Raw genomic sequence first — 27,411 nt, 5'->3', positions numbered from 1 at the left:
CCCAGGCCATGTAAAGGGTGTGCTGGGGAATGTGCTGGAGCCTGGAGACCCAGGAAGCTTTCAGGATTGAGATTGATGGAGAGATTACAGAAAGTCATCCTTGTCCTACTGGTGGGTGGAAACCATAGGGCATAGCGGTCCTGAAGGCAAGGCCATTGTGTTTAAATAAACAACGTGGTTTGGTAGGGAGGAGTCTTCCTTTACTATTCTCCTAAAATTCTTCGAGGAATTAAATAAGAATGCAGGTAGGGTGCATGCCAGTGGTTATTTAAATTTTATTTAAAATGGGCTCTCCCAGCAGATCCTTAGTAAGTTTCAGATGCAAATCTAGCTCCTGAGTAGGAATGGACCCTGGAACCATTCATAGTATCATTTAATCGTCTGTAAACTCATCTGGTAAAAGAAAAACACTGTGAATGCATCAAGTTTTCAGGAAACACAGATCTTTCCTGAACAGTGACATACCAATCCAATGGGACTAAACTGTATGTAAACCTTGAAGGGTCAGGGGTGGGGAGCATGTTGAAAAGAGGCGAAGCAGCTTCACTGCTCCCTCGGAGGAGGGCACGGCGGACCCCCAGCTAGAGCGGGTGCTGTCGGAAGGGAAGTTGGGAGCACTGGTTCTTAAAAGAGAACGGCTTAGAGGACTTACTAAAAAAAAAAAAAAAAAAAAAAAAAAAAACCAAAAACACACAGTAGCGCAGGGAAGTCTTGCCTTGTGGTTATGAGTCTGGCTCCGGGGCCAGACCGTCTGGGTTTGATTTCTGGCTCCTTTACTCTCTAGCTATGAAACCATAGGCAAATTATTTAGCCCCCCTAAATCTGCAAAATGGGACTAAGATTGCCCCTGTGTCGTAGGATTGCACGGTTGAAATGCGTGAATGTATGTGGAGAACCTAACACAGAGCCTGTTTTCTGCCTCCAACCCCTGCGGAGGGCTCAGTGCTTAGCACGGCGCCTGCCTCAACCTGCGCTCCGTGTGCCTTAGCCGCTGTCACTGGTGTTATAATTATGATGTTTATAATATTAAAGAGTCAATAGAAGTTGCAATTGAAACAGCATTAGCCCTTGGTACAGAATATTATTTCCCTTTCCGTTAGAACATTGTGCACTTCAGGGCCCTAAACCTCAAGAAAGGTAAATCATGTAGGAGGTCCAGAGGAGGATTATTAAACCATCAAGGGGTGGAAAACGGACCTTCGTGCCAGCAGTGCAGTAGCTCGGAAAGGCGAGGGGATAGAATTTCTGGTACGGGAAAAGTCAGCAGAGTTTGCTGAATCCCAGGCTACGTGGGCAGGGAAGCGGCACATGAAGGGCTGGCTTGCAGGGCGGAGCTGAGCTGGGAGGGCTCACGGTTGAGAACCCCGTGGGGCTCCCTCGAGGTGGTGGGCGAGGAGACGGCTGATTGGAGTGGGGTGTGAGAGACCCGCACGTGCCAGAGTCCCCAGGATCCAGGATGCTGGCCCCTCTCCGGGCGAGGTTACTAAACGTCAGCACCCTTCAGTTGGGAGCGGCTGCAGACCGTATCCCTCTTCCATGCTCATTTTAGGGGCGAGTCCTGGGGAACTTGTCCTGCTCACATGCACATCATTTAGCCAGTGGCACTCCTGGAACTGGAGCCCTGATCTCTGCCCCCCTTTCGGTGACTCCCTGTTCTGGCTTGGTGTTTATGAGCCTCTCGGAGACAAGCGCTGCCTGGGGCTCACACCCCGCTGAAAACAGTCTTCTGTCCTCTCGAGACCATCCCACCAAGATGAAAGGAACACAGGCCTGCCCTGCAGGGTTTAGGTTGTCTGAAACGCAGTAAAGCCACTCTGATCTCTGGGGTTTGAGCCCTGAACTTGTTTGCCTGCACAGCTACTACGGGTGTCCTGTTTGCCGTCTCTGCCCCTGCTCCTGGGACGTTCCTGGGTTTTGGTCACATCATGGGTGCTTTCTTCCTTTTGATGCGGCACAGGTAACAACGGCAGAGGGGCTCCTGTGTTCACCGGGGAGGTGGACTGCTCCTACTTCTTCACGTGGGACACAAAGTACGCCTGCGTGGACGAGAAGGAGGCTCTGCTCTGCGGCGTCTCCGACGGGAAGCAGCGCTTCGACCTGTCGGCCCTGGCCCGGCACTCAGGTAGGCCCACCGCCCACTCCGTGTGTGCTCGAGAACGTTCTCTTGCCTCTTTCCCCACGAGCACGTTTGGAAATGCTGTTACTGTTTTCCTTGTCAACTAACTGTATCGTGGCCTTTCCCCGCTTCTCACGGAGCAGTATGAATTATCAGAAATGACACTGAATCAGGAGGCGAGATATCTGAATTTGAGGTCGGTGTTACTGTTTTCTACTTGGAATATCTTGGGCTCATCTTATCGTAGTTCAGTAAAAACGGCCAAGTGCCTTCTGTGTGCCAGGCCCTGTGCTTTGTGATTAGAAAAAAAAATTTTTTTTTAAACTTTTGTTGCTAAGAGGGTAGATCTTAAAAGCTGTCACATCATCCCCGCGAAAATTGGTACCTCTGTGTGGTAATAATGGTCGTTAACTGCACTTACTGAGGCAGTCGTGGTGCGGTATATACATACATCAAATCGTATTGTACACCTAAAACCGATGCAGTGTCATGTGTCAGTCATAGCTCAATTAAAAAGAGTTTAAGCTTTTACAACAGCCTTCAAGCAGGCAGTGTTCCCACTTAACACAGAGACTGTGAGGCCCAGAGGGTTGCACACCTGGGGTGACAGGTGTGTGTCGTCCCCCCCGCCCCGTCTCACTGCCTCTTTCCCGTCTCGAAATCAGGATTTGCATTCCCTGACCAACCTCAGATTCTTTTGTGAGGCTGAAAGGAGGAGGGATGTGGGACCTGTCACAGGGGCCTGGCTCATGGTGAAGACTCGTCGAGGTTAATTTATTTGTCCTGTGAACCAAGGCTTGCGGAGCGTTTGTTACTGGCGGGGACTGGACGAGGTGCCGGGGATACGGCGGTAAACCTGGCGAGCACGACCCCTGCCCCCCGGGCCTTGGAATTTAGCAGGGGGCACAGAAGCCTGAACCATAAGCATGGGGTCACCCAACAGGGATAACCAGATCTAGGTGGGGACTTCTAGTTTCACCCTTTTAGCAGCCCTGGAGTTGGGCATAGATAGAAGCAAGTTGCCTCTGTAAAGTGGAATATAATACACGAGACAGGGAGAATGGCCTTAAGTCACATAGTCACCAGCTAGTATTGGAACGATTACTCACGTGTTCAGAGTCCCAGCTGCTTGGGAAAGTATCATATTAAAAGGAGAATTCCTCCTTCGTGGGGGTGCTGGAACGCTCTCCTTTGAACACGAGCCCCACTATAGATGCTCTCGGGCAGCGAATTGCCCGGGGAATAACCGTCTCGGTGCTTTCCTGGTTCAGCACCTTTGAGCCATGGGGCTGGTGCCGTGGTTACAGTCTGTGTGCTGGTCAAGAGGCTGGTTTTCTGTCTGCCGAGTGGGAAGAGCTCTCACCTCCGCTCAGACCCGGGTTTGAGGCCCATTCCGCCGCATCCAGCTGTGTTTACTTGAGCAAGTTACACCCCCGCCCCCCAATTTTCTTACAGTAAACTGAGTGGTGGTTTCAGATCCTAGGATCTGCGAGGATGCAGAGATGCATTCGTACTCAGCTGACTTCGGCCACCTCTCTGGTTCTCTGGGACCCAGGTTACTTGTGTAGCGTTTGCACCCACATATCTAAGGAAGCTGTGAGGTGAGAGCTCACATCCTTCCCTGACAGTTTAAAAAAGTCCTCCTGCCTGACGCTCTTCAGCCCTCCGCAGCCCAGCCAAAGTTTTCAGAACAGCGTTTGTCCTTGTTCAGTGCGTGGTCGGCCGTGAGTCCTTCCCGGTTATTGACACCCGTGTGTAGTGACTGTGTTACCACTGATGTGGGATTTTCCCTTTAAACCCCAGTCTCCAGTCCGCACAGGGAACATCCTCACTGCCTGTGTGTCCTCCTTCCCACACGGTTCTCAGTGATGCCTTTGGGGGCTGTTTGGGGGATGGTCCGCCTTTGACTTGCTGTCTGCTCTCAGCCTGTGCTCCTTCTACCTTCCACGGATTTTCTTCTGTTCATGCACGACTGAGTCATGAACACTTTGAGTTAAGGGACCACACGTATCTTGTTTATCTTCCAGGGGCACTGAGCACTAAGCCCTGGGCCAGGTCTGCCTTATCTGTGGTCTGGAGGCAGATGCGTCACCAGTGGCATCTCAAGTCCGGGCTGGCGTCTGGCTTTGCTTTTCAGTTTCTGATTTCAGACTTTGGGGCTTGGGGGAATTTTGCTGTTTAATCCTCTGCCCCACCCCGTTAAGCCTCCTCTTCTGAGGAGTTGTTCGGGGCTGGCTTGTTTCCGTCACATTCAAGACAGGCTTGAGATTCTCGCTGAGTTAGTGTGCCCTCAGCCTGCTGGGTCCAGAAACGTGAGTGCCTGACGTCTAGCAGCCGCAGGCCTTTACCTTCCGCTTAATCACCATTTATGGTGTGACTCACAGAGAAATAATCACTGCCTTTGGCTGGAAGACTCTTTTTTTTTTTTTTTTGGTTACAGAACTGGAACAGAATTGGGAAGCCGTGGATGGCAGCCAGAGGGAACCAGAAAAGAAGCATTTCTTCATTAACGTCTGCCACAGGGTCCTGCAGAAGGGCCAGGCGAGGGGCTGCCCCGAGGACGCGGCCGTGTGCGCTGTGGGTGAGTGGTGCCCTGTGCCTGTAGGTAATGGGAGCCCGGCTGCATCCAGGTTGGAGTGAATCAGAAGTTCTTCCTGTGGTTTATCTCAGCCTCCTTTCTCTGGGTTCAGCGTGTAATAAAGGATGGTGAAGAAAAGAGTTTAATGACGCAGATGCAGGGAACTGGTGCATTCGGGTGTCTTGAAGTTGGCTGCAGCCTTCTGATGTGGGCTCACTGGAAACAGGAAGAAGCGGGTGGGGCAACTTGGTTATCTTTTCACTCCATCACCTGTGCAGGAGCATTGCCAGTGCTCGTGTAAAACTGATTTTGATTTTGTAACAACCTTACTGCCTGGAATTGTTCAGGCCTTATGGCTTCAGGCCAGTGGACTCTCGTAGCCTCGTGTGAGAGCACTGGACTCCTTGGGTTCCTTTTGCTGTAACTGTGTTGGTTGCGACTTCTCAATTGGATGTAAGTGTTTGTAGCATATTAGTTGTTTGTCACTTAAGACTCACCTGGAAAACGGCAGGCAGTGAGAGTAACTGGAATCTGTTACAAGCATTAGATAAGGGATTGTGAACCTAGGCTGGATTTTAGGAATTATCCCAGGATTCAGAATTGGTGGTGTGTCTTTCAAAAGCAGGTCCAGCCATGTCCCTGCCTTTATTTAAGAAGGACTTGAGACAGACCTTCAGTACAAGTCAACTGAACCAAGAATTAAGTGGTCACGTGCTTGGCTGGCTGAACAGGTTTAATTAGTTTCTGCTTTGGTCATGGGACAAATGCTGCCCCCTCGGTTTCGACGGGCCGTGTGTCTCAGGAGAGCTGAGGGCCCCGCAGATGGAGGAACAGTGTCATTTTCCGGGGTGGTGTAACGTGCGTTCTTGCCTTTCTGCCTCTGGTGCCCTCAGAGGACGTTGTTTACTCACTCTCGTACTTTCCTCCGAAGCCTGAAGGTGCCCTTGGGGTCCTCAGTGTGCCTACCACTGCCCTGTCAAACTCGTCACTCAAGAGAAACCCACTGACGCTCCGAACACCTGCAGGGTCTCGGCTCATTTTTGGTACCTCTTCGTGTGTGTCATTATCATTTTTAATCACGTCTTCTGTTTTTTTCCCTTTTCTTTCTCTTTTCCAGATAAGAACGGAAGTAAAAATCTGGGCAAATTTCTTTCTTCTCCCACAAGAGAGAAAGGACACATTCAGCTCTCTTACTCAGATGGTGATGAGTGTGGCGGCACGAAAATAAACACAAATATAACACTCGTGTGCAAGCCAGGTACACGTTACAAACGGGTGGTGCCTTCGTGGGCTTCCCCAGCGGCAGCCGCATTCTTTAGTTTTCGGTTTGCCGCCAGCCCCTGCCTGGGTGACGAGGCAGAGCGGGCTAGGGCCGAGCACCGAGGCTCCAGAAGCCTTAGCGTTGGTCCATTGGACTTGATCCCCAGCCCCAGCCCCAGCCCGGCGCAGCGATGGAGAAACCATATGGTGCCCAGGGGGGTCGTGCTGCAGTTTTCCAGATGAGCTCCGCTCCTGGCACGGCTTCCTCTTCCTGAGGCCTGGTGCAGGCTGACGTGGAGGCCACTCCACTTCCTCCAAAGGGGGAGCGCCTCACGTGCTCGAAAACGCTGTCTGTGATCTCAGCGTCGATACACACAATGCACCTTGTTTTCCAGGGTCACGGTCTATATAGATCCACACAATTTTATGTTCCTCAAAACATAGTACTTTGTGAAGACTCTTTTATGTTTCACTGTTGTGTTTATAACTTTTAGGGGCTTCCTTGTTGCTAATGGCTTGGCTTTACTATTTTTAAGCATTTTCCCTATTGTTGGGCTAATAGCATGTTTCCAGTGTTGGTGATTGTGCTGTGACATATCCTCTCTACCTCTTGTTGGAAAATTTCCTTTGGATAAATTCCCAGCTGTGGGATAAGTTCAAGGACCAGGACAGTTTTTTGTTTTGTTTTTTTAATTTTTTAAAATTGTAAAATATACATAATATAAGATTTATCATTTTAAAGGAATTGTGATAAAATACAGGTAACGTGCAATTCACCATTTTAATCATTTTTGAGTGCACAGTTCAGTGGCATTAAGCACCTTACATTTACATTGTACCTTAAGTACGTTTACACCACCATCCATCTCCAGAACTTTCTCGTCCTCCCAAACTGATGCTCTGTCCCCATTAAACACGGACTCCCCGCCAGCCCTGATCCCCAGCCTTGTCCTTTCTGTCTCCGAAGGTTTGACCATTCTAGGGGTGTCAGATCGGCATTTGTAGGAGTGTATTTAGAACAAGGGAAGCTTTTTGAGACCGGATCAGTGATGGGTCTTTCTTCCCCATTGGCAGGTGATTTAGAAAGTGCCCCAGTGCTGAGAACTTCTGGGGCAGATGGTTGCTTCTACGAGTTTGAGTGGTACACGGCAGCGGCCTGTGTGCTGTCCAGGACCGAGGGGGACAACTGCACCGTCTTCGACTCCCAGGCAGGTGTGTGTCCGAGCGCCTTGTGGGGCAGGCTCACCTGCACCTGCTTAGCTTGTTTTTGTGTTGTTCTTAATATTTTCTATGACTGTTTCAGAGATAATCTGTGTTAGAATTATATTAATACTGTTTGACCAAAACTCTGAAAATCTGGTGTTTGAGGCTTACCTGAGATAATGAAAAACCTGTCACATTCAAAGTCGAGGTAGGTTTGCTGATCGCAAAACCTGAGGAGCACAGGAAATAAATCATGTTTGAAAAGGCTTTTTGCATGAATTTCTGCCCAAGAAACCCACCACCGTTGACTTTTCACGGCCATTGTATTGTGGTCATCCCGCTTTGAACACACTGGTTGTTTATTCACCCGGGAATTCTGGGCTCTGACTCGGGTCTTCGGTGGGTGCAGCAGAAGGGGCGTGGTGATGGGGGACCCGTCTCCAAGGGGAAAGTGTTGGTGATGGCGGTCGTGGTAGCTCCTGTCCCAGCCGTGGGGCAGGCCTGGCCACGAGCTTCTCCTGGAGGCCTGGAGCTCAGGGGGCTCTTCTTTACTGTGGTCTCACTGACCCGGGATGGTCTTGATTCTTTCTTAGGGTTTTCTTTTGACTTGTCGCCTCTCACAAAGAAGCATGGTGCCTACAAGGTTGAGACGGAGAAGTACAAGTTTTACATCAACGTGTGTGGTGCGGTGTCCGTGGACTCCTGCCAGCTGGGCTCGGGAGCCTGTCAGGTGTCAAAAAGGCAAGTGACGGTTTCCAGTTCCCGGTCTTCTGTTAGGTGTCTTGTGCTCTCAGGTATTTTATTCTGGAGTAGCTGTGTTGTCCGCTGACATCTTTGCTTTGTGACGAGTGTGTAAACTCTGGGAAGACCTGGACTGAAAGCCAGATGATGCTGCTGGGAGTGTTCATTTCCCAGAGAAGGAGCGGGACCGAAAGTGGGTTCGTGCAGCGCCTCACTTCTGTGTAGTCGGCACTTCTCAGCTGTTAGATGCATTTATGTACATGCTTCTCCTTTCAGTATTGTGTCAGTCCAGGGACTTGTGCCTTAAACCAGCCGTGCTGAGCGTGGATGTGGGTCTGGTGTGGGGTGGGATCGCCCTCGCGCCGCTGCCGCGCTGAGATCCTAACCGCGGTCGCGGCACTGCCGCCCCCTGCGCCGTCCCCGGCGCTTCCTTCAGCGTCGCAGCGTCACGGAGCTTCTGGTCTTGGGATCTTTTCTGAGAGACATTTCTTTATTTGTTTCAGTGGTGGGACGTCTTGGAACCTGGGACGCAGTAATGCTAAGCTTTCATATTATGACGGAATGATCCAGCTGAACTACAAAGATGGCACGCCCTATAATAATGAAAAGCACACGCCAAGGGCCACGCTGCTCACCTTTCTCTGTGATCGAGACGCTGGAGTGGGTCTCCCTGAATATCAGGTAGGAATTGTGCTGTGTGTGTGCCCGTGTGTGCACATGTGTGTGTCCGTGTGTGTGTCTGCAGAGCGACGGGGGCAAGGAGGGAGAGAACGTCAGTCTTGTAACGGCAGGGGAAGAGGAAAAATGTGGTCAAGACAGGGCTTGTGACTTTTCTGGAGCGAGACAAGATTCTGTCGCAGGTGACGTAGGAGCTGGGATGGTCCCTGGGGATAAACCGTCAAGTTGTCCGGCTCCCCAGGACTTACGCAGGAGCCTGTCGTGGGACCTTTATTTAGAAGGAGAGCTATTATTAGTCTGGTTTCCTGGGTAAATCATCATCTCCTATGGTTTTAATTAATCCTTTTAGATTTGCTAGAGGACATGGGCAGTACTCATTTTCTGAGCTGTTTGCTTCAGTGGGCTGTACACCTCAGTCACAGCCCATGACACTGTTGGTTTTGGGTACAAAACACAGAAAAGCATCAAAACCATCCCTTATTCCCGTTTAACAGAGGATAGATTTCCATCTTAATTTATTGCTGGGCAATCTTCCTTTTAATAAAATGAGAGGGCATGGGCAAAGTAAATTAACTTTCCTGTGGTTTTTATTTAGAAAAAAATGCCTTTTCTTTTTAGAAATGCTGGCTTTGTGTAATGATTACTCTCTTCTGCCACCCCTCCCATGCCTGTCCTTGTCCTGAGATCAGGAAGAAGATAACTCTACCTACAACTTCCGGTGGTACAGCAGCTACGCCTGTCCGGAGGAGCCCCTGGAGTGTGTGGTGACCGACCCCTCCACCATGGAGCAGTACGACCTCTCCAGGTGAGCCGCGTCTGCCTGCCCTTGGCCCGGCCCCGCCCAGGTGGGGCTCACTGTGGTCGATCAGACCCTGCCGGTGAGCGTGTAACTGAGCCGACGATAGGGAATCAGGTGAGTTCTGGGTGCAGGCCCGAGGTGGGGGGCTTTAAGCAGAATGAATTCTGCTGCTGGTCCTGTAGCCTGTGCGAGATCGCCCAGCAAAGCCTGTCTTCTTCACTGCATCGTTGAAAGCAAGGCCTGTCGGTGCAGAGGCGCGGGGCCAGTTCCAGCTGTGCCGGGGGCTGCATTTAGCGAGGTCGAGAACACAGGTGTGCCGGCTCTGGTAGTTTGGTGGGCGGGGCACATTTCCTTCTGTATTTCTCTAACTGCTTAGAAATGAATCGTAGGGCCGAAATCTGTCAGCTTGAAAAGCATGCATTTCCCTTTGAAATTGCAGTCTAGCAAAATCCGAGGGCGGTCACGGAGGAAACTGGTACGCCCTGGACAATGCCGGGGCACACAGCGCGTGGAGGAAGTACTACATAAACGTGTGTCGACCTCTGAACCCAGTGCCGGGCTGCGATCGGTACGCGTCCGCTTGCCAGATGAAGTACCAAAACGACCAAGTGAGTCTGCCGTCCCCTCCTGAGCCCAGGACTCGGTAGGACTTGGTGGTGGAGGGGGCTGTTTGGGGACTCTCAGGTCTAAGCAGGCCTGGCTGCTGCCGAGAAGCCCTCTGAGTGGGAGAGGGGCCTCGGGGTGAATTCCCCTGCCCCCCACAGATGTGATCGTATTCGAGTCGTTGTTCAGATTTAAAATTTAAAAAAGCCTGGGTGTCGGGGACCGCCTCTGCTCACAGTACTCGGCAGAGGAAGTGTCTCTGGGTGAGCTGCAGACATCTGAAAAGAATAGTTGTTGCTTCCAGAGGCTCTTACTTCTGGACTAACTAGGGGCCCACCTGCTCGGTAGAGTTGCTGTGGATGAACTAGATCCAAGCGTTAGCTCTCGCCAGGGTGCAAGCTGCACTTCGTCATCCGATGGAATGCAGTCACTGCCGGAGCTTTGGTATGTTTCCCTGGGCTCCGTGTACACGGTGCATCTTAAAATAAAGATGTATGTGTGCTTCTTTAAAAATAGCATGTCGGGAATGTACTTTCCTGGCTTCTGTTACGCGGCAGCTTGGAGGTGTTTTAAAGGAAGCCGGCGAGCGCTCTCTGGTGGTTCAGAGTGAGCGCCCCGTGGTGTGTACACGTGTACGTACGCGCGCGTGCTCTTGGTCGGAGCAACGGCCTCAAAGGACTGTCAGTCCTCGTTATTCACAGATTCTGTATCTGCGAAGTTGTCTACTTGCTCATGGTTATTTGTAACTCCAAATCAGTACCGGGCGCTTTCACAGTCTTCCGTGGACTTGCGCAGAGTGGCCTGACGTGGCTCTGCGTTCTCGTCTCGCCTCTCCTACCCAGACGGCCAGAGGGTGGAGACCCGAGGGGCGGGCAGTGCGGTGCCAGAAGCTCCTGGCTCCTGGCCGGGTGGGCGAGGTTTGAGTCCTTCCTCTGATGCCCGTTAGTGGGGTGGCCTTGGATAAGTCACTTAGCATGTCTGAACCTCGTTTTCTCTTTTGTAAAATAAAGGAAATAGAATCTACCAGGATCTTGAGGATTCAGGATCACAGTCTGTGTGACATAAGCGTACATATAGGTACCTCCAGTCGTCCCTTTTGGTTTGTGGGGAGAGGATTGGTTCCAGGATCTCGGCAGATACCAACATCTAAGGATGCCCGAGACCTTTATATACGGTGTCGCAGTATTTGCACATCACCTACACACATCCTCACTCTTAAGTTCCCTCTAGGTTACTTATAATACTTAACACAGTGTAAATGCTATGTTAATAGATGCTGATGGCAAATTTAAGTTTTGCTTTTTCTGGAATTTCTTTCCCCTGAATATTTTCGATCTGAAGTTGGTTGAACCTGCAGAGAGGTAGGACCTGTGGATATGGAGGGCTGACTGTGTTTCCCCTCTGTGTCCGAACAGTGGTTCTGTATTCACTAATTCAGCATTTGTGGCGAGTTTATAGAACACAGCTACTGTGAATAATGAGAATCCACTGTGTTAGTAATGAGGAAATCAGTTGTTTTCTCTTCAGAGGGAAACATAACGGACGCGCGTGTTTGCAGGGTTCATTTTCTGAAGCCGTCTCCATCAGCAACTTGGGGGTGGCGAAGACGGGCCCCATGGTGGAGGACAGCGGCAGCCTCCTTCTGGAGTATGTGAATGGCTCGGCCTGTACCACCAGCGATGGGAGACGGACCACCTACACCACCAGGATCCACCTCGTCTGTTCCAGGGGCAGCCTGGTAAGGAAGGCGCTGCTTGTCACCTGTGACCTTGGTTGCTTTGGGTTCCTCTGTGTCTCTTCACAGGGACAAAGGTTGATCTTAATTCTGCTTCAGGTCAGCATGTGATACAAACTCAGGGAGGCAAGGAGCACGGTAATGGTGCTTTCGTGGCTGTCCTTTCTCAACGTTAAGCCTGATCTCTTACTGCTGGTTTGTGACATACACTGTATGGTCTTCTGTAGACTTGAGTTTTTTCTCTGAGTGGTGCAGATGCCGCCCTGCCTGTTAGTTCCTGTGAGTCGGTGATCTGAGGATCATGGCTGCAGAATAGGTCTTAGAGACGGTTCAGTCCAAACAGCAGACTTCATAGATGAGGAGACTGAGGCTGGGTGCAGCTCAGGCCAATGGATGAACACACGGAGGGAGGTGTGTGTAATAGGTCAGAAAAGCAGGGATGAAAAATCAAGGCTGGGAAATGGGGAAGGTGTTGGAGATTGCATTTGGGCCCGAGTTCCTCGGCCAGGGCAGAACAGAAGAGAAAACTCGAAATAAAAATGCTCCGGGGTCATTGGGGATAGTTCCCATTGGTTTTTAAAAAACAATGTGGTGGAAGATGTACAACATAAGATTTACCATTTTAGCCATTTTTAGATGTACAGTTCAGTGGCATTAAGTACATTTACAGTGCTGGGCATGCATCACTGGTGTCCATTTCCAGAACTTTCTTATTCTAAACTTAATTTTTTTTTTTTTTCTTTAACCTGGAGCCTTACATTTATACCTGGGTCACGTGTTTTTTTGAATAATTGCCAAACTCTTAGATGAACACTGAGTGGGAATAATAAAGAGCTCATGTTTATTATCAAACAGATTATTTCCAAGGGCTGGTTACACTTTTTAAGGGTCTGCTACAGCGTCCTCTCACTTCGTAGACAAGAACCCGGCCCGGTGTGTCCACTCCTCTCCGCAGGCAGGGGGCCTCGGTCACTTACATACTAGGCGTCCTGCAGACGCCAAGTTTTCTCTGTCCTTTGCCAGCACACGAGTTTTTCCCAAGAGATAATGTCTTTAGAGCTTAAGGTCACTCTGATAAGGGAAGGAAAATGTTAGCTGGCTGAGCACAGCCTGAGTTGTGCAAGGAAAGTGTCACATAACTGAGCTGTAAACACACACTCTGATAAGTCGGAGTCGGCTTCCCGATTTCTGCTCTCCGTCCCAGGAAGGAATGCTGGCTGCCCAGCCCGGCCCTCGCCTCCTCCTGGGCACGTCCGGGTGTCCCCCTCCCTGGGCCTCATCCCACTCCGCTTCCCCTCTCTGGTGTCTCGTTGCCACGGAGACACTGGACAGTTCCAGGAAGTTCTCTCGGACCCTTATTTTTTCAGCTTTCCTGTGACATCCTATTTGGACAGTGTTTTTCAGTTTTCAGAGCGATTGCACGTTGTTACTCTATCCCTCAGCAGTGGTGCAGGGGGTGGCGCATCTCACGGGCCCAGGAAACACTGAGTGAGGGTCATGTCCCGGAGAGTCCCGCAGTCCCAGGACTTCTCACAGCCGCGTGGTGAGGCAGAGGGAGGGGGTGTGTGTTTAGTTTACTGTTGGTAATGCTGTGGCTGAGAGGGTGGGGACTTCAGGTCAGAGGGCGCTCGGTGGGTGAGGCGCGCGGGACAGCCTAGCGTCTCCTTCCCCTGTGCGTCTGGGTGGGCGTCTCACCTCCTCTGTGCCTCCATTTGCTCATCTGTACACAGAGGGCGGGTAGAGGTTGTCCTGAGGCTCAGCTGAGGAACCCTCATCACACTCGTTATTGAAAACACACCCAGGAGAGCGCCCGGATAGTCAGTGACTCACAGCGGGAAGAGCGTTCCCGTGTAACTAGACCCACAGCTGCAAGTAGAGCCCGGGAGCCTCCTCGTGCCCCTTCCCGGTCCATTCCCCCGCCCCGTCCCGTCCCGACCCCTCGCCCCATAGGTCAGTCTCGCCTGTGTCTGCGCTTGCGAGGCTGTGATCATGTGCACCGGGACCTTTGGCTCTGGCTCTTGTTCTGCATCTGGGTGTAGAACGGTTTTCAACAGCATGGACTGGACTCAGACCTCGGTTTGGGTCCCAGTTCTACCACTGACTCCTGGCGTGACCTCAGGTGAATTTCCCAGCATCCGGGCGTAAGAGAGAACATCTCCTTAGTAGGAACGCTGAGGACGTTAAGTTGTAGTTAGATAAGGCACACGAAGCACCTAGCCTAGCACTGTCCCATGATAATCCATAGTTTTTAGCTCTTTTTATTTATCAGGCAAGTATTCTTTTGGTTAGAGCGAGTTCCATTTTCTCATATTGACTTTTATCCCGGATTTGTCTTTTCAGAACACCCATCCCATATTTTCTCTCAGCTGGGAGTGTGTGGTCAGCTTCCTGTGGAACACGGAGGCTGCCTGTCCTGTCCAAGTAACGACAGACACAGACCAGGTACGGGTGCGGTCCGGGGCCTCTGGCCATTCCCATCCGGGTGTCCCAGCTCTGCACCCCTCCCCTTGTGCTTCTTAATCCCTCACGGCGTCTGCATTTCCTCCGCCTCGACAGCACGCATCTGGAAGGCATCCCGCGTTCCTCTCCCTCAGCCCCGGCTCCCAGTGCTGGGATGAGAACCAGGACCTTCAGTTTTCCTCTGGGTTCCTTCCCTTTTCCCCCCGTCACTGTCCCTTCAGCGTGGCAGGGGCTCTGGGCTCTCCATCACTGCAGAGATGGGTGCTTAAATAGCACGACCATGCCTAAAACGTGCCCCATCGTCTATCGGACACAGCCCGTGTGGTTTAACGTGACGTTTAAGGTTTTAATGCTCTGCTTCCAGCAACATCCCTGCCGCAGCCCTGTGCCTGCCTCAGTGCTGGGCTTACGCCGCTCTTCGGCCTTGGCACGTGCTCCTGCCCTCGGGTGAACCCCTGCCTGCAGCACGTGGCAGCCGGCTGCCCTGAGATGTGTTCTCTGGCCTCCCAGGGGTGCTCCTTGGGTTCACAGCACGGGGTGTTTCTCTTCATGGTGGGATGGATTTCCCTCCCTCCCTCCCTCCCTTTTCAGGGCTCCGTCCGGCAGCAGAGCCCAGGCTCACCCGGATGAATGTTCCCGGCGTAGGGTCCCGGGCTTGTGGGACCCAGGGAGGGTGGGAGTCGGGGCACGCCGCCCTGGCCCAGCGGCAGTGCTTTCTGAGGCTGTGGCCACTGCTCCGTTCTCTGCCTATGGCGGGTGGGGTGGAAAAAAGACACGAGGTGGTGGGGGAAGTGGGGGGCTCGTTATCCCTCCTAGAAGAGGGGAAGAGACAGGTAATCGTTTGTGGGTCTCTTACGGTTCCTCACTTTGGGGGTCAGCAGTGGTCTTGTTCAGGTAAATGAAGCAGCCTTAGGAGCTCAGATGAGGTCAGCATCTCTCAGCTGGTGTCCCACCTGGAGCGCTTCAGATGCGGTATTGGAAGGGGCCGTGAGCTCTCCCAGGGCTGCTTCTCGGACGGGGTTTAGCGTCAGTGCAGTCCACACGGGCAGGCTTTGGAGCTGCTCTGTCTTCGCCACGTTCTCATGGACTAGCTTCGAATGTGCCTCTTTGCCTCTTTTGTTCCTGCAGGCCTGCTCCATCAGGGACCCCAACAGTGGGTATGTGTTTGATCTGAACCCACTGAACAGTTCCCAAGGATATGTGGTCTCGGGCATCGGGAAGACTTTTGTGGTAAGGCTTGTGTGGTGGTTTCCGATTTGCCTTGAAAGGACGGGAGGACGCGTGCAAGTCACCTGCAGCTGGTTGCAGGGGAGGCAGGTGTCCTCAGGATTGCCCAGGGCCCTGTGACGGCAGCTTTTACCCAGGAGGAGATGAGAAAATCCAGATTGAAGGGGAAATGAGGTGAAACTGTCACCCCATCCTGTTATGGTGCAGATGTGAGGGTGTCATTCTTTAGAAAATAGGCTATACCTAACCCGTGGCCATGCGTCTGGAGTGGTGGTCCCAGGCCAGCAGCGTGGGCATCGCCTGGGAACTAGCGGGAGGTGCAGTGTCTTGTGGGTGGGGCCCAGCAGCCTGGGTTTTTTGTTTGTTTGTTTTTTATATTACTTTTTTTAAATTTTTTTTAAAATTTTATTTGTTTGTTTATTTATGGCTGTGTTGGGTCTTCGTTTCTGTGCGAGGGCTTTCTCTAATTGTGGCAAGTGGGGGCCACTCTTCATCGCGGTGCGCGGGCCTCTCGCTATCGCGGCGTCTCTTGTTGCGGAGCACAGGCTCCAGACGCGCAGGCTCAGTAATTGTGGCTCACAGGCCTAGTCGCTCCACGGCATGTGGGATCTTCCCAGACCAAGGCTCGAACCCGTGTCCCCTGCATTGGCAGGCAGATTCTCAACCACTGCGCCACCTGGGAAGCCCCAGCAGTCTGTTTTGACAAGGCCCCATGTGGCTCTGATGCCCACTGGGGTTTCAGAGCCACTGGTCAAGTGGAAATTATATTCCCCTGTAAGAGGGAGACGACCGATGGCAGTGCTCTGGGATCTTCTGACAGCACTTCCTTCATGGGCGGCCCTGACAGGGTGTCTGGAGTGGTGAGGAGGAAAATCTCCACTTAATGCTGTTCTGTTATAAACTAAGCGCTGCTAGACAGAAAGCTTTTTAAAAATCTTTATTTAGGTTTAACTTCTTCTAGCAAAATCCACAGTGGAAGAAGAGAATACCCTTTGAAAGCAGGAAGTTGGGGTGAGAATGTCACAACAGTTTGATGCAAAGGGGACTTTGCAGGCACAGCGCATGCGGGAGGGCCTGCAGATTGTTCCAGAGCCAGAAGGCACCTGGCAGGGCTCGTCACTCAGCAGCACAGTGGCTTGCAGCCCTCCCTACCCCACCGCCTGTCAGAAGTTGCTGCTCTGGAGTTTGGCTTGTAACAGGTTATCATAGGTGACAGTACATTTGGCTGTCTGCGTGAGTGTGAGAAGCAGACAGGAACTTTGTTGAGCCCCATAGGGAACATGTCAGAAGAGGAGAGTCCCATAGAGGACATGCCAGAGGAGGTGAACCCAGGGAGAACATGCCAGCAAAGGGGAACTCTGTAGGGGACATACTGGAAGAGGTGACCCCGTAGAGAATATGCTCGAAGCAGGCCAGAAAGGCTGTGCCCGTGCAGTGGCAGGGGCGGGAGGTGGCAGGTGCACAGCTGCGGACAGCAGGGACAGACTGTGGATGATGAAAGTGGAAGTGGAGTTGATCAGTAGGGTGTCTAGGCTCCTGGGAGTCAGGGCACAGCCCTTGTGCTGCCAGAAAGGCTCAGGACACCACCGCCCACCAGCCGGCTACTTGGCACTGTTCCCGTGTCGCCTGACCCTGCTGGGCTCAGCTGCCCCTACATACTACATACTTCTGTGACCACGCAGCCCACGTGGCTGCAGGGCACCTGCCTGGGTGTAGGCCTTAAGTGGCCGTTTCTTAAGTAGTAAACTTTGGTCTGAAGGAAAAATACTTTGTACACGTAGTTCTTAACTTTTTCTACGTCGTCCACGGACACGTGTCAGTTGTAGAGAAGTCTTTCCTTTCCGTGTCTCGTACCGAAGAGTATATCCTGCTTCATTATATCAACTACTGGATTTAAATCAAATGATATCAACAGCTTTAAGAAATACGGGGGTATCCCATTATATTTATTTTTAATTAACGTGACTTCAACCATATATGCTTTTCCTCGTATAATCAAAAATACTGTAAAATTCTGGTTACTTACAGTCTCTCTCTTATACATGCTGCATTGTTACGTGCAGTGTGTCTCATGCATTTAGAGATATGGGGCTGTATACACAAAGCCTTACAGGCAATTTATGGGCATCGCCGTTTGGACTTTGATTTTTGCTTTATGTACTAGCTTCAGGGTTTAATTGCCCAGGCATGGAAAGTTGGTCATTTGCTTAATGAGGAACAAATTATGCAGTTGTTTGGATAACAAGCAGACAACCCTGTTTGGCTGGGCAGGGTTTGAGTTGCTCGGGGTTGTGTTCCCGGTGAGTCGCGTGGCCTGAGTTGGTGTGTGGTTCTCTCTGTCCGGCCTGCAGTTTAACGTGTGCGGCGCGATGCCCGTCTGCGGCACCTTGGATGGAAAGCCAGCTTCCGGCTGTGAGGCAGAGACCCAGACGGAGGAGCTGAAGAATCTGAAGCCAGGAAGGCTGGTGGGACTGGAGAAGAGCCTCCAGCTGTCCACTGAGGGCTTTATAACTCTGACCTACACGGGGCTTCCTTCCCACCCCAAAGGTGAGCTCACATCCCTGTGTTTGCAGCTAACCGGTGTCCTGGGGGTTCTGTGACTGTAAACCTTCCAGAGTGTAATGGGAGTGCCTGTAGACCCTGAGTCCTGGCCACCCTCCCCACCTCTGAGCCCCACGTGCCCAGCCTCCGGTGTGTTCTCCCAGCCGCCTGAATGCATCCCGCGGCCGAGGGGTCCCGGCCACTAGGTTCTGCGGTGCCCAACCCCAGGCGTCCTCCACCAGCACCTCCAGTGGCTCCTCTGATAGGAATGTGTTCACTCGGCCTTTTGTGCTGTGTTTTTCAGGTATTAAAGAAGCGGTGAGTGAAGATAACAGAAGTTACTTTGTTTTTTCCTAAATTTCTTCCTTTCCGCCAATTCCTCTACTCAGTCTTTATTGTATCTTTAAATACAGTTTTGCATCTCCAGTGGGTTCACATTTCTACTCCTTCCTGCAGCTGTGACTGTAAACTGAAAGTTGCCATTTTTGGTGTCATAAGGTGCAAGGCCGAGTCTGAGGGCCTCGGGAGGACGGTGGTGGTGGAGTCACAGCTACCGTCGCGAATGCTCGCCGTGTGCGTGCCGGTCCCGTGTGGTCCCGTGTGGAGTGCTGTGTGCGCTTTGCATCTCATTTGCGCTCACACCTTCTGCTTCGCCACCTTCTCGCTTCACAGGGGACCAAGGCCCCGGAAGGCCCTGTGCCCTGGACAGAGCCACGGGCTGGCAGCCAGGTCTCTCGATCCTCATCCTGGCTCCGCCGACTGACACGTTTGTATTTTGCGTTGAGGATCGGAGGCCCCCAGAGGCGCAGTCACACACACAGCCCGTGAGCCGCAGGGCTGAGGTTGGAACCCACGTCTTCTGACTTCTAAACCTGTGCTCTTTGCACCACACCGGGATGGACTCGGGAGGGGGCAGTCGTGTGATGTGTGGGGCGGAAAATATGAGGGACGTCTGAGTCGATGTCAGAGGAACTTAGTATCCGGAAGGGAGCGGGAACGGCTCTGCCCTCCTGCACCCGTGACAGTCTGCGGTCATCGGCTCCTTTTGTGCATCACGCGCAAGCTGACAGATCCATTAACACGCTGGGAAGAGAACTCTTAGGGCGTCGAAGGAATGAGTTCAGGATTCCTGTGAAGGGGATTTAAGAATTGGGGTCTTCTTAACTTCAGGGACAGAAAACACGGGGCCTGGGGACTGCTATCAGATCCTGGAAGGGTTGTCCTAGAAAGGGAATTGGTCTTGTTCTGTATCATTTGTTGGGGAGGGTTTGGACCACAGACTGAGATACTTTTAGTTGGTTAGGGAGAGCTTAGTAGAGCCGGGGGCGCGGTAATCCTTTGCTTTACAGGTGGAAAGTTCTTCAGCTCTTGGTCAAAACAGGTGCTCACTCGCTTCAGTATCCAGAAAGCGTGCTTCATTCTTGTTTATAATTCTCCTGCTCTCCGGTTCCAGAGTGCTGTTTAAAAATAAAATAGATTAGGCATTTATATATAATTTTTTTATTTGCCCTAATCGTGTGGCTGAAAGCCGCTGACATTTATTCTGCTGAGTTTGAATCCAGGCGCCGGCAACCCCAGGGGCGCAGCACACGTATAACCAGCCCTTAGAGCCGCGCTGCCCAGCCTTGCTCCTTACCCTCTTTTTGCCTCAGTTTACTCCTGTGTTAGCCGGGCATCTCTGGTCCCCTGTGAGGGTTAACGTGTCGATGACCCTAGGGTTCTTCCCCTAGTGCAGCCTCCGGCGCTCACCACCCAACCGTGGTCCCCTCCCTGCGGGAGCCTCCGCGTTGGCCGTCCTGCTTTGCGTCCTCCCCACCCCACCCCAGGGGCCTGTGTTCAGCTGGGCAGTCGGAGTGATGTTTTAAGTGTTGGGTGACATCTCTCCCAGCTCAGACCCCCCAGGGCTCCACGTGCGCCCAGAGTAGCAGCCAGCCCTGTCCAGTGGCCGAGGGACACCGGCTGCTCCTCTGACGGGGTCACCCGCCACTGTGCTCGCTCACTCCTGCTGACCTCTTGCTTCTGGAACTGTGGAGGCCCACTCTCTCCCGTCCTCCCCACCTGAGCCTTCGTCCTTGCTGTTCTCTCTGCCCGCAGTGCTCTCCCCTCAAGACTGCCAGGCGGTTCATTTCTTCTCTTCACTTCTTCGGGGTGGGCTCAGACGGCACCTTCTCAGGGAGCCCGGCCACTGCGTTGGAAACCGCCATGCCTCGTCCCCACCACCCTTGGGGTTTCTTAGGCCCCGTCCCTGCTGCGTTTTCCTTTGTTTCCAACTGGTCTGTGAGGGGCTGCCTTTACTTTGCTTACTACTTGGGCGCTGGACCGGAGTGTCAGCTCCCAGTAGGGTGGGTTTTCTTGTTTCTTTCACTCCTGTGTGTAGTAGGAACTTAGTAAATATTGTCGAATAAACCCGTAAAGGAGAGTGACATTTTTCTAATGTTTGGATGGATAAACGGATATAGCATTTGCACACTTCCTGGAATAGAAGAATGCCAAGACACCAGCTTCACAGTGTAAACCGTCTTTACGTGGGTCACTATCGCAGTGAACGTGGCCACTTTGTAGTTCAGATTGGGTCCCTGAACCAGACCTGGCGCTTCGACCTGATTGTCTCAGAGGGTGGCTTGGAGGCTCGTTCCCGGACACGCTGTCCTGGTGCCACACGCGTGTACGGCTGCACTGTGATCGCTGTGGTTTCCTACAGTTTGGTCTTCTTGTTCCCAGGGAGGGCTGATGCTTTCATCATCCGCTTCATCTGCAATGACGACGTTTACCCAGGGACCCCAAGATTCCTGCATCAAGACATTGACTCTGGCCTGGGGATCCGGGACACTTTCTTTGAGTTTGAAACTGCATTGGCCTGTGTACCTTCTCCGGTGGATTGCCAAGTCACGGGTGAGGCTGGGGCACCAGGAATTAAGAGGCCGGTCAAAAGCGTGTGTGCTCGTGTGTCAGTGTGTGTGTATTTGCCTGTGTGTGTGTGCACGTGTGTCTGTGTACCGTATGTTTTACTTTACAGGCAGCATGATATATGTGTTATGTATTTTCTTTGAATAATATTAGAATTGTAAAGCTTCTCTTGAAGAGAATCTGGATACATAATTAATGGTTTTGAGCTATAGTTTGGGGTCAGAAGCTGGTTAAGAACGGAGAAGAAAACTAGGGGAAAAAAATCTACACTGTCAGAGCTTCTTACAGTGTAAGAGAAGAAAAGAACAAGAGGATAAAGCTCCGTAAGGTGTACCTGGATGCTGAGCCGGGTCTCCAGCAGCCCTCATTCTTTGTGGTGGCCCCCAGCCTCACTTCCACACTCGTGGTGATTTGTTGTAATGGAGGTTTTGAGGGTCAGGACAGGTGTATGTTTCTGTAGGAGAAGCCTCTCGGCTTCCTGTGGATCTCCTCATTTCTCTGTTATGAATGTTTTTATTTTTTAAAAAATATTTATTTATTTATTTATTTGGCCGTGCTGGGTCCTAGCTGTGCCAGGTGGGCTCCTTAGTTGCGGCATGCGTGTGGGATCTAGTTCCCTGACCAGGGATCGAACCCGGGCCCCCTGCATTGGGAGCGCCGGAGTCTTAACCGCTGCGCCACCAGGGAAGTCCCTGTTATGAATGTTAAGTTCGTGCATCCTTGGTCTTCGGGGTTGAAAGGCGGTGCCCAAAGCTGCCGGGAAGGCAGGGATTTCCAGCGCTTTCATGTGTTTCAGACCTCGCTGGGAACGAGTATGATCTGAGCGGCCTAAGCAAAGCCAAGAAGCCTTGGACTGCAGTTGACACCTCGGCTGATGGAAGAAGGAGAACCTTCTACTTGAGTGTCTGCAGTCCTCTCCCGTACATTCCTGGCTGCCACGGTGAGTTCCGAGCATTGGACTCAAGTTCGTTCTGCCTGTCCTGCCACCCCCAAGTTCATCGGCTTTCCTGGCCCTTCCAGGCCGTGCAGTGGGGTCCTGCCTCGTGTCGGAAGACAACAGCTGGAACCTGGGCGTCGTGCAGGTCAGTCCTCAAGTTGCCGCCAACGGGTCCCTGAGCATCGTCTACGTCAACGGCGACAAGTGCGGGAACCAGCGCTTCTCCACCAGGATAACGCTCGAGTGCGCCCACACGACGGTGCGTGTCTGTCGTGCCTCATTCTCACGCCCCTCCAGTCTCCAGATCTTCTGTCTGATGTAGAACTTGCCTTAGTTTTCAGGGGTTTTAGGCCATCGATAGGGTTCGACTAGAATGTGCTGTTTCCCCCCAGATCTGATGTGTTTCATAAGTGCCATGTACTTTTCTTGTGGAGCTTAAAAGTTGGGTATTAGTTCTAGCTACCATTTGACTCATTTTTTTAATAAATGAGAACACAGTGAGCTGTTGGTTTCCGTTGTAGGGATCCCCGACCTTTCAGCTCCTGGACGACTGTGAGTATGTGTTTGTCTGGAGAACCGTGGAAGCCTGTCCCGTCATCCGCGTGGAAGGTAAGACCCGGCCCTGCTCACTGATCCTGGTGAATGTGTGAAGTAGGGGGTGTTCTAACAGCATCTTAGATGTGAAACCCGTGCATGATCATGAAACGTCTGTTAGTGGACGGACAGCTTCTTATCCTTGATTTTTTTTACTCCTCTCCATTGCTCACTTGGCCAGCTACGTTTTCCTCACCTACCCAGACTGATGGACTCTCGGCATCTCATGCTTGAGAATATGAACGTGGGGTTTGGTTTTGTTTAAGTGGATCTTCATCCTGTGACCTAAGCTTTTCGAGAAAGCTGTTTGCCAGGCAGTTTGTCTTATGTATACAGACAAAAGGAGAGAACGTGGAAGTGATGTTTAATGCCTCTTTTAAGACAGTACTTAGCAGAAAAGTTGCAGAACTTTTAAAAGTTGCAGAACTTTTGCCTGACGGTGTGAGTGTGTGTAATTGCCCTTCCGTTCTCGTGTTCTTGAAGGGGACAACTGTGAGGTGAGAGACCCAAGGCATGGCAACATGTATGACCTGAAGCCTCTTGGCCTAAATGACACTGTCGTGAGTGCTGGCGAATACACCTATTACTTCCGGGTCTGTGGAAAGCTGTCCTCAGGTGTCTGCTTGACCGATGACAAGTCCAAAGTCATCTCATCCTGTCAGGCAAAGCGGGGACCCCAGGCATTTCAGAAAGTGGCAGGTACCATGGTTGTTTCTTCTCTTTTTGCAAAAGAATGGAATTCCACATTTAAGATGTTATGATTATATCTTATGATTTAAGATCTAAAGAGTATAACTTTCCTGAGTAGGAGGAATGTCTGCTGTATTCCTGTAAAACAGTGTGTGAGTGATGTTTTTTTTTTTTAATCTTTATTGGAGTATAATTGCATCACAATACTGTGTTAGTTTCTGTTGTACAACAAAGTGAATCAGCTGTATGCATACACATATCCCCATATCCCCTCCCTCTTGAGCCTCCCTCCCACCCTCCCTACCCCATGTCTCTAGGTCATCGCAAAGCTGATCTCCCTGTGCTATGCTGCTGCTTCCCACAAGCTAACTATTTTACATTCGATAGTGTATACATGTCGATGCTACTCTCACTTCACCCCAGCTTCTCCCTCCCCCACCACTCCGTGTCCTCAAGTCCATCCTCTACGTCTACGTCTTTATTCTTGTCCTGCCACTAGGTTCATCAATACCATTTTTTTTTTTTAAGATTCCATATCTATGTGTTAGCATACAGTATTTGTTTTTCTCTTTCTGACTTACTTCACTCTGTATGACAGACTCTAGGTCCATCCACCTCACTACAAATAACTCAATTTCGTTTCTTTTTATGGCTGAGTAATATTCCATTGTATATATGTGCCACATCTTCTTTATCCATTCACCTGTCGATGGACACTTAGGTTGCTTCCATGTCCTGGCTATTGTAAATAGTGCTGCAGTGAACATTGTGGTACATGAGTCTTTTTGAATTATGGTTTTCTCAGGGTATATGCCCAATAGTGGAATTGCTGGGTCATATGGTAGTTCTATTTTTAGTTTTTTAAGGAACCTCCATACTATTCTCCATAATGGTTGTATCAGTTTACATTCTCAGCAGTGGTGCAGCAGGGTTCCTTTTTCACCACACCCTTTCCAGCATTTATTGTTTCTAGATTTTTGATAATGGCCATTCTGATCAGTGTGAGGTGATACCTCATTGTAGTTTTGATTTGCATTTCTCTAATAATTAGTGATGTTGAACATCTTTTCATGTGCCTCTTGGCCATCTGTATGTCTTCTTTGGTGAAATGTCTATTTAGGTCTTCCACCCATTTTTTAACTGAATTGTTTGTTTTTTTGACATTGAGCTCCATGAGCTGTTTGTATGTGTTGGAGATTAATCCTTTGTCCGTTGTTTCATTTGCAAATATTTTCGCCCATTCTGAGGGTTGTCTTTTCATCTTGTTTATGGTTTCCTTTGCTGTGCAAAAGTTTTTAAATTTCATTAGGTCCCATTGTTTATTTCTGTTTTTATTTCCATTATTCTAGGAGGTGGGTCAAAAAAGATCTTGCTGTGGTTTATGTCAAAGAGTATTTTTCCTGTGTTTTCCTCTAAGAGTTTTATAGTCTTACATTTAAGTTTTTAATCCGTTTGGAGTTTATTTTTGTGTATGGTGTTAGGGAGTATTCTAATTTCATTCTTTTACATGTAGCTGTCCAGTTTTCCCAGCACCACTTATTGAAGAGGCTGTCTTTTCTCCATCGTATGTTCTTGCCTCCTTTTTTGTAAATTAGGTGACCACATGTGCATGGGTTTATCTCTGGGCCTTCTATCCTGTACCATTGATCTATATTTCTGGTTTTGTGCCAGTACCATACTGTCTTGATTACTGTAGCTTTGTAGTATAGTTTGAAGTCAGGGAGCCTGATTCCTCCAGCTCCGTTTTTCTTTCTCAAGATTGCCTTGGCTATTCAGGGTCTTTTGTGTTTCCATACAAATTGTAAAATTTTTTGTTCTAATTCTGTGAAGAATGCCATTGGTAGCTTGATAGGGATTGCATTGAATCTGTAGATTGCTTTGGGTAGTATAGTCATTTTCACAATATTGATTCTTCCAATCCAAGAACATGGTATATTTCTCCATCTGTTTATGTCATCTTTGATTTCTTTCATCAGTGTTTTACAGTTTTCTGAGTACAAGTCTTTCGCCTCCTTAGGTAGGTTTATTCCTAGGTATTTTATTCTTTTTGTTGTGATGGTAAATGGAATTGTTTCCTTAATTTCTCTTTCTGATTTTTCATTGTTAGCGTATAGGAATGCAAGAGATTTCTGTGCATTAATTTTGTATCTTGCAACCTTACCAAATTCATTGATTAATTCTAGTAGTTTTCTGGTGGCATCTTTAGGATTCTCTAGGTATAGTATCATGTCATCTGCAAAGAGTGACAGTTTTACTTCTTCTTTTCCAATTTGTATTCCTTTTATTTCTTTTTCTTCTCTAATTGCCGTGGCTCGGACTTCCAAAACTATGTTGAATAACAGTGCCGAGAGTGGACATCCTTATCTTGTTCGTGATCTTAGTGGAAATGCTTTCAGTTTTTCACCATTGAGAATGATGTGTGCTGTGGCTTTGTCACATATGGCCTTTATTACGTTGAGGTAGTTCCCCTCTATGCCCATTTTGTGGAGAATTTTTATCATAAATGGGTGTGAATTTTGTCAAAAGTTTTTTCTGCGTCTATTGAGATGATCATATGGTTTTTATTCCTTAGTTAATATGGTGTATCACGTTGATTGATTTGCATATATTGAAGACTCCTTGCATCCCTGGGATAAATCCCACTTGATCATGGTGTATGATCCTTTTAATGTGTTGTTGGACTCTGTTTGCAAGTATTTTGTTCAGGATTTTTGCATCCATATTCATCAGTGATATTGGTCTATAATTTCCTCTTTTTGTGATATCTTTTTCTGGTTTTGGTATCAGGGCGATGGTGGCTTCATAGAATGAATTTGGGAGTGTTCCTCCCTCTGCAGTTTTTTGGAAGAGTTTGGGAAGGATGGGTGTTAGCTCTTCTCTAAATGTTTGATAGAATTCGCCTGTGAAGCCATCTGGTCCTGGACTTTTGTTTGTTGGAAGATGTTTAATTGCAGTTTCAATTTCATTACTTGTGATAGGTCTGTTTATATTTTCTAATTCTTCCTGGTTCAGTCTTGGAAAATTGTACCTTTCCAGGAATTTGTCCGTTTCTTCATAGTTGTCCATTTTATTGGCATATAGTTGTTTGTAGTAGCCTCTTATAATCCTTTGTATTTCTGCAGTGTCAGTTGTGTCTTCTCCTTTTTCATTTCTAATTTTATTGATTTGCGTCCTTTCCCTTTTTTCTTTTTTTTTTTTTTTAAAGGAATTCCTTTATTTTTATTATTTATTTATTTATTTATTTTTGGCTGTGTTGGGTCTTCATTTCTGTGCAAGGGCTTTCTCTAGTTGCGGCAAGTGGGGGCCACTCTTCATCGCGGTGCGCGGGCCTCTCACTATCATGGCCTCTCTTGTTGCGGAGCACAGGCTCCAGACGCGCAGGCTCAGTAGTTGTGGCTCACGGGCCTAGTTGCTCCGCGGCATGTGGGATCTTCCCAGACCAGGGCTCGAACCCGTGTCACCCGCATTGGCAGGCAGATTCTCAACCACTGCGCCACCAGGGAAGCCCCCTTTTTTTCTTGATGAGTCTGGCTAAGGGTTTATCAATTTTGTTTATCTTCTCAAAGAACCAGCTTTTAGTTTTATTGATCTTTGCTGTTTTCTTTGTTTCTATTTCATTTATTTATGCTCTGATCTTTGTGATTTCTTTCCTTTACTGACTTTGGGTTTTCTTTGTTCTTCTTTCTCTAGTTACTTTAGATGTAGGGTTAGATTGTTTGAGATTTTTCTTGTTTCTTGAGGTGAGATTGAATTGCTATAAACTTCCCTCTTAGAACTGCTTTTGCTGCATCCCATAGGGTCATTGTGTTTTAGTTGTTATTTGTTTCTATGTATTTTTTAATTTTTTCTTTGATTTCTTCAGTGATCTCTTGGTTATTTAGTAGTGCACTGTTCAGCCTCCATGTATTTGTGGTTTTTACAATTTTTTTCCTGTAATTGATTTCCAATCTCATAGCGTTGTGGTCAGAAAAGATACTTGATACAATTTCAATTTTCTTAAATTTTCTGAGGCTTGATATGTGACCCAGGGTATGATCTATCCTGGAGAATGTTCTGTGTGCACTTGAGAAGAAAGTGTATTCTACCACTTTCGGGTGGAAAGGTCTATAAATATCAATTAAATCTATCTGGTCTATTGTGTCACTTAAAGCTTGTGTTTCCTTATTTATTTTCTGTTTGGATGATCTGTCCATTGGTGTAAGTGGGGTGTTAAAGTCCCCTACTATTATTGTGTTACTTTTGATTTCCCCTTTCATGGTTGTTAGCATTTGCCTTATGTGTTGAGGTGCTCCTATGTTGGGTGCATAAACATTTATAATTGCTATATCATCTTGGATTGATC

General features: G+C 49.5%; 1 protein-coding gene across 1 annotated transcript in view; it reads left to right on the top strand.

Annotated features, from left to right (window-relative positions):
* The window catches only part of IGF2R (insulin like growth factor 2 receptor), a 110,016-nt gene that overhangs the window by 48,627 nt on the left and 33,978 nt on the right, over nt 1-27,411 (top strand). Inside the window, exons 11-27 of the mRNA XM_082405765.1 lie at nt 1,958-2,122; nt 4,557-4,697; nt 5,812-5,952; nt 7,029-7,166; nt 7,751-7,898; nt 8,402-8,579; nt 9,266-9,381; nt 9,815-9,983; nt 11,537-11,716; nt 14,054-14,155; nt 15,302-15,403; nt 17,752-17,947; nt 20,663-20,833; nt 21,645-21,788; nt 21,869-22,044; nt 22,307-22,394; nt 22,863-23,078. Of these exons, the coding sequence (XP_082261891.1) occupies nt 1,958-2,122; nt 4,557-4,697; nt 5,812-5,952; nt 7,029-7,166; nt 7,751-7,898; nt 8,402-8,579; nt 9,266-9,381; nt 9,815-9,983; nt 11,537-11,716; nt 14,054-14,155; nt 15,302-15,403; nt 17,752-17,947; nt 20,663-20,833; nt 21,645-21,788; nt 21,869-22,044; nt 22,307-22,394; nt 22,863-23,078 (2,571 nt within the window). The remainder of the gene's footprint in view (nt 1-1,957; nt 2,123-4,556; nt 4,698-5,811; nt 5,953-7,028; nt 7,167-7,750; nt 7,899-8,401; nt 8,580-9,265; nt 9,382-9,814; nt 9,984-11,536; nt 11,717-14,053; nt 14,156-15,301; nt 15,404-17,751; nt 17,948-20,662; nt 20,834-21,644; nt 21,789-21,868; nt 22,045-22,306; nt 22,395-22,862; nt 23,079-27,411) is intronic.

Source organism: Balaenoptera borealis (assembly GCF_965194805.1).
Source record: "Balaenoptera borealis genome assembly, chromosome: 9".
NCBI classification, from domain to species: Eukaryota; Metazoa; Chordata; class Mammalia; order Artiodactyla; family Balaenopteridae; genus Balaenoptera; species Balaenoptera borealis.
This window is presented reverse-complemented; position numbering and strand designations above follow the sequence as displayed.